This window comes from Triticum dicoccoides, chromosome 3B (assembly GCF_002162155.2).
Source record: "Triticum dicoccoides isolate Atlit2015 ecotype Zavitan chromosome 3B, WEW_v2.0, whole genome shotgun sequence".
In the NCBI taxonomy this organism is placed as follows: domain Eukaryota; kingdom Viridiplantae; phylum Streptophyta; class Magnoliopsida; order Poales; family Poaceae; genus Triticum; species Triticum dicoccoides.
In genome coordinates this window covers 209,949,033-209,955,749 of record NC_041385.1, presented here as the reverse complement: position 1 = coordinate 209,955,749, position 6,717 = coordinate 209,949,033, and the positions used below count along the sequence as shown (strand labels likewise).

The following is a 6,717-nucleotide window of genomic DNA, read 5'->3' as shown; positions in this document are numbered from 1 at the left end:
CATGCCGTGCATTCTCGCTCTATCTCGGGGCACCGGTTGGCTCCACCTCCAAGGGGGGGCAAAGCAACCGCACACGACCAACGGCGACCTGGCTGGTCACGCCTGCAGAGTGAGATGCCGTGGCCCATGGGAATGAGTCCGAGTAGAAAGTGCCGAGATCCAGCTCGCCGGTCAAACGACCACACTGTGGCTAATTTGAATCGCTTCTCTTAATCTGTTGCATCAATGTGGCTAACAAGCATACGAGTCACCACCCTGCAACGTGGTTTGCGAAACACGATCGATAATACGGAGGCCATGTCGAAGTACAGGCACGTTTGCTCCCGCATGAGCTGGCCGTGAACCCTCAAGTACGGCCGGGCGGTCACCGGCCGGCATGACTGAACGGCCACTGACAGCAACGGCATCAGCATTAGCTTCCGGATCCAAAAATGGCACGGACGCACCTAGCCCGGAGGCAGCACCAGCACTTCCAGCAGACAGATGCGGGCCCCGCCCCTACCTTGCCTACTGTGACGTTACCGTAGTGCCTAGTCCATACAGTAGCTTTTCGCACAGCACCCTCCGAGATCTTTGCTTGCTTTCCAGGAGAGAACTCGGACTAGCGGTTCGAAAAAATTTAAAACCCAAAGCCCTCCGTCCAGAGTCCAGAGCCCCGCTGGTGGCACGTGCGGCTTGCGGGTCATCGGCCCGTTGGTGGCCGGTGTGGAGGAGGAGGAGGGCAGCCCGCATCAGCGTTTCAAAGTTCAAACCGCGAGGAGCAGCAGCAAAAGCCGACGGATGGGTCCCACCCCGCTCCGCCGAGCGCACGCACGCTCCCCCAGGATGCATGCCGTTGCCGTCCCGACGGACGGACGCGATCGGCCGGAGGTTCAAACCCGCCCGTTTCCCTCCACTCCACTACATAGCCGAGACACTAATCCCGTAATTAGTTATCGTTGCTTGAATGAAGAAATAAATAGAAGGTCCCGAAAAAAAGAGGTCGAAGGCCGCTGGAGGCAGCCTTCGCTTTTCTTCTTTGGATGGACGCGTTGGATATCATGCCACGTACTAGGAGGAGTGTGCATCGAGCGCTTCCCTAAATTGCACCGTGACAAAAGGAGCCCCCACCCCACCACACGCCGATTTCAAATTTCGAAATTTGAATGGGGGAGAGCCGTGGGGCAATCTGTAACGGCAATAAACACATGCATGGCAGCAGCGGCCTTGGTTCTCTAACTCACTAGTACGCTAGTACTCCCTCCGTCCGAAAATACTTGTCATCAAAATGGATAAAAGGGGATGTATCTAGACGTATTTTAGTTCTAGATACATATTTTTTTATCCATTTTGATGACAAGTATTTTCGGACGGAGGGAGTACTAGTTTCAAAAGAAGAACTCTGCTGTGACACAATCTGGCCTGAACTAATCCACGCGACATTTTCCGATGTACAAGTTTTGTATATGAATAAAACTAAACTATAGAGTACTACGATTTCTTAGATAATATAGTAATGCTATTTTCTCTTGCTAAAGTTAATCTCACTTCGCGTCCCTAAGTAACTACCACTAGAGTGTACGTTTAATCCAGGCTACATTTTCTCCGTTGGCACACCGCCGAACAAACTTAAAATCCTCCCTCAAAAAAAAAAACTTAAAATCCTACTGAAGTCCATGTCAGGTCCAGTATAGAGGGCAGTTTGAATTTTAAGCGATTAGTTAATTGACAGCCTAAATAGGCAAGTAGCCCCCAGGTAGGAAACTATTTTGAAAGGACAGGGTGTTTTTCCTAATTTAGCCACCCCCTCCCCCCACCTCTTCTTCTCCCCCCGTCGCTCTCCCCAGTCCCAAACCCCAGGGCTCTGTCTGCCGTGCCGTGCCGGGACACCAAACCCTTGCTCGCCTCTCCCCTCCACCGCTCCGCTGCCGCTGCCCCCATACAAATCCCGCCCGAGGTCGGTGGTTGTGGTGGCAGCGAGCGAGCTCCCCCGCCGTCAACAGCCGCGCCCCGATGTCGAGCAACTCCGCCGCCCCCCGCCGCTTCTCGTCGGCGATGTCGACCTCGACGGCGAAGCGCCCTGCCGTGCCGGAGGGCGCCAGGGCGGCCGCGGGCCCCGCGGCCGCGCAGCAGCAGGCGAAGAAGCGCGTGGCGCTCGGCAACCTCACCACCAACGTCGCCGCGGCGGCCGGGGGCAGGGCCGGCTGCGGGAAGATCGCGGTCGTCACGGCGGGCAATGCAGTACGGATCCGAGCCTGAGGGATTGCCTATTTTGTTCGTTGTTGTGGGATGAAACTGAAATGGTTGCCGTTTTCTCGTCTGGGGTTGAGATCGTGGGCCGGTTTAATTTGAATTTTGAATGGCTATGGTTGGAGCCCTGTAGAGGGCACGAGCGCAGGTTGCAGTCGCTCCTGCTGTTGCTTCTGGCTATGTGGTTCTACGGACGGATCAAGTCCACTGCCCTTTTCCTGGGATAGGATAGGAAAATTCTCGATGCGGAGATTTGGATGTGGTGTCCATCCTTCGAGGCGACAAGTCAAACGTTTAGTTTCTCCTGGTATCAGAGGACATGCGCCGCGATTTGTTGCCTCATGTACCCAATCAGTGGCGTGTTTTGTTCTCTTGATAGTAATACAATGTTTCTGGGTTGATTTTGGCTTGTAATGTTTTCCATTTCATGGATTTCTCATCTTCCACTTTTCCTAAAATAAAATTGATTTTGCTTTTTATTGTTTTCCATACATACTCTGCGATTGCTAATCTTCCACTTTTCCCAATTTTTGATGCCTCTTTTGTGCACGTTTCTGGCTGCTATTTTCACTCAATTTTGCGCCTTTACCAGTACTGCTCTTTCTGTTGCGGATCATATTTCAGGAGTTTGGTTCATTTTCTGGCAAGAATACTCGCTGAGCGTTTATGGTTAAAATCTTACACTTCCCTCTAACAGTTTAGCATAAAGTTACTCTGGAATTTTCTAATATCATACTAGTATTATCCACATTTGTTATTTGTACAATTTGAAATTCAAACTGTGCTTACTGATGCATGCGTGAGAGCAAGAGATTTAAAACCGGTTATTTACCTTTTCTGAATTTGTAATGCAGAGGTTGAATTCAGCTACCTCAGCTGCACCTGTGAAGAAGGGAGCTTTGCCAAGTGCTCGGAATGCAAGCACAAATCGTGGCTCGGCTGTGAAATCGGCTTTCACCAAGCCAGCTCCTGTCACATCTCGCCATGAGAGCTCCGTACAGAAGGAGAGTGTTCCTCCTCGTAAGGTGCCTACTGTGGTGCCGATTGCCGTGCCTGCCGTTATACCCTTCAGCAGCTTCGTGTCTCCTGGACATTCAGGAGATTCCATTTCCACTGACGAGACTATGTCGAGTTGCGACTCTATGAAGAGCCCCGACTTCGAGTACATTGATAATGGTGACTCCTCATTGCTCGATTCTCTACAGCGACGGGCGAATGAAAACCTGCGCATTTCAGATGATAGGACTGTGGAAGGTATGTTTTCCTTTCTGAACATTGACAGTTATGCCTAGGGCGTGTGCTCTTATAGTGTATTTTGTTAGACCTTTTGTGATTAATGTAGTGCATTTCTTCTTTCGCAGGAGCTAAGTGGAAGAAGGATGCTGCTGCCCCAATGGAAATTGACAACGTTTGTGACGTCGATGATAACTATGAGGATCCACAGCTGTGTGCTACTCTTGCTTCTGATATCTATATGCACCTGCGAGAGGCTGAGGTGCGCATTCTTTTCTTCGACATCTTCTGTCAGCCTGCTCCTTCAAATGTTTAGATCAGAACAGATTAGTATACCTTCTACATTACATGATGACATGATTATTGGACTTAAAAACATTCTTCAGTTTGCGCATGTTTCTTAATGTTGCTTGCCCTTCTCAGCTTGTGGTCTAGAGGTCTGTCAGTGTCATCATAGACCTTATTGTCAATTACCAGGAATGTGTCGAAAGAAGTAGTAGCAAATGCCAAATGCTTGTTGTCAGTTGCAGAAAACATCAATCATAGACACTACAGTAACATTTCTAAGATCAAGTTCACATAAACGATTAAACCAGCCTCTGAAGAAATTATAAACTAAAGCTAGGGTCAGTACATTTCGGAACACTATACATTAATGTGTTACATTTTTTACAAATTGATGTTAGGATATCAAAAGGTAGTGTTAAAATAATGTTAGGTGGTGTATGATAGAGGAATTCATGCAGGATGGAGTTGTAGTATGATACCCTTGAAGTCTTAATGGAGTAATGTTCTCCTCAATGAACTAAATTAACTTCAATAAAAATGGATGTGAACTTGATCAACAAAAAGTAGATGGATACTATATGTCTCTATATTTTGTTGTGATGCTTTATTTATTTCTCAACAGACGAGGAAAAGACCATCAACTGATTTTCTGGAAACAATTCAGAAGGATGTGAACCCAAGCATGAGGGCTATCCTGATTGACTGGCTTGTGGAAGTAAGCTTTTCCAGCTGACAAAGCAAATTTAGTAACAGTTTATAAGCCTGGAGGTCACTCTTTTTCATTGTATTAATGCGTTACTTCGTGCAGGTTGCTGAAGAATATCGTCTTGTTCCTGATACCTTATACCTGACAGTCAACTATATTGACCGTTACCTTTCCGGCAATGAGATCAATCGCCAAAGGCTGCAATTACTCGGTGTCGCTTGCATGCTTATAGCTGCGTAAGATATTAAGATGCAGCCACTTCATTTTTTTTTTCATTTACTCTTGATTGGCATTTCATTGTTAACATACTAATTTTGTTCTTTGATTTTCAGTAAATATGAGGAGATTTGTGCACCCCAGGTAGAAGAATTCTGCTACATCACTGACAATACATACTTCAAGGATGAGGTTAGTGATATATTGCATCAGACCGTTCAGTGTTTGTCACTTTGTCTCTGTCATTCTCTAATTCATAGATAAACAGGTTTTGGATATGGAAGCTTCCGTCCTCAATTACCTGAAGTTTGAGATGACCGCACCTACAGCAAAGTGCTTTTTAAGGTTTTGCTCTCTTTCATGCATTGGCAAATTTCATGGCTTCATACCAACTGAATCTCACATTCTCTATTCCTTGCTTACCATAGGAGATTTGTCCGGGCTGCACAAGTCTGTGATGAGGTATGGCTCTCTTGATCAGCTTCTGCTTGCTTTCTGCAATTCCATGGGTCCATACTGATTACTTTTCTTTCTACAGGATCCACCTTTGCATCTTGAGTTCCTAGCCAATTATGTTGCTGAGCTATCACTGCTTGAGTACAGTCTACTTGCTTACCCTCCTTCACTTGTTGCGGCCTCTGCAATTTTCTTGTCGAAGTTCATACTGCAGCCAGCAAAACACCCCTGGGTAAGTGCAGCTTTCACAAACCTTTGCAGTATCAAAATGTTGCTTGCTTGAGCTAACATGTACTACTTGCCATTGTGAACTGGAAGCAGAACTCCACCCTTGCCCACTACACACAGTACAAGCCGTCGGAGCTATGCGATTGTGTGAAGGCGCTGCACCGCCTTTTCAGCGTTGGTCCTGGGAGTAATCTTCCTGCAATCAGAGAAAAGTACAGCCAACATAAGGTAACCGAATAGTCTTGATATTATGCCACCAAATTTCTTCAGTTATTAGGCAAGCTTATGCTGATGCTGACCTCCTCTACACCATTCTTTCCTCAGTACAAATTTGTCGGGAAGAAGCAATGCCCAAGTTCAGTCCCCGCAGAATTCTTCCGGGACGCGGCATGCTAGCGGGTGAAAATGCCCAGGAGTAGTTGCAGTTGCTTACTGAATTCTTCATCTTGTGGCGGGCTCAAATTGGAGCTGCGCCGCTGATCCTCGCAGACAGTATAGCTCCATCCCAAGACATGCCGGTGCCTCGGGCTTGTTTCGGGTGATCGGCAGTGTAGATTCTAGATTGATGCTGATGTCGTTGTGGTAGTGGTATTGTAGTGGTGTGCTTTTTGCTTCCTTGACTTGTCCTTCCTCTGCTCTCTGCTGTTTTCTTTCTTTCTTTCTGTACCTATAGTCTAGAGCCCAGGTTTTTCAGGTGCATGTACATTGGAGAGCGCTACAGCAGAAGCATAAACATCTTGTTTGTAATGGCATAATACTGGAGTCACTTGGCTGCCATGATGTTTGGGAGGGCACCTCCCTCCCATGTATGAGAGAATGTGGTGGCATTGTTTAGTCTGATATCTTAATAAGAGCACCACATTTTGACTGTGCTAATTCTGAACAAGCTCCTGCATGATGCTGTATATTGAACAAATGACAAAACATTTCGTACGGTCTGTGTTCCAAAACATTTGAGTCTTCAGAGTTGTTTTCAAGATTTCTGCTTGAAGCCAGAGGTGTCGGATCAGCAGAATAGCAGATGGTGGCTGGGGCTTTTGTGTTAGATGTGGTCCTCGACTCCCAGAAAATTTAATCTAGTTCTGAATATGTCATGGAGATGTTTCTCATCCCCAATGTGCAATAGAAAAATTGTAGGGCTTCCAGAGTACTGTCAACGTGCCGCTTGTTGACCATTAAGTTGCTTGTGAAACGGTCATCTTTGTCTAGTGGCTGAAGACTGTAAGTGACATTCAGCATTTGGCATTTACTATGGTAGCATTCCGTTTGCATTTAGGCAATATTTAACATTATTTAGATGTAAAACAAGTCTGCAACATATGATATATATCTAAACTTAGCAGCTTTGCGCAGAGCGTAGT

The 6,717-nt window shown here is 46.7% G+C and overlaps 1 protein-coding gene across 1 annotated transcript; it reads left to right on the top strand.

Annotated features, from left to right (window-relative positions):
- The first annotated feature begins 1,820 nt into the window (after positions 1-1,820).
- On the top strand, positions 1,821-6,237 carry LOC119275570 (cyclin-A1-2-like). Its single transcript, XM_037556438.1, has 11 exons — positions 1,821-2,220; positions 3,084-3,483; positions 3,591-3,724; positions 4,373-4,465; positions 4,559-4,692; positions 4,789-4,864; positions 4,941-5,017; positions 5,101-5,134; positions 5,211-5,360; positions 5,450-5,584; positions 5,681-6,237. Exons 1-11 carry the CDS (start codon positions 1,993-1,995, stop codon positions 5,750-5,752), a joined length of 1,533 nt encoding a protein of 510 aa, XP_037412335.1. The 5' UTR covers positions 1,821-1,992; the 3' UTR covers positions 5,753-6,237.
- Positions 6,238-6,717: the final 480 nt, after the last annotated feature.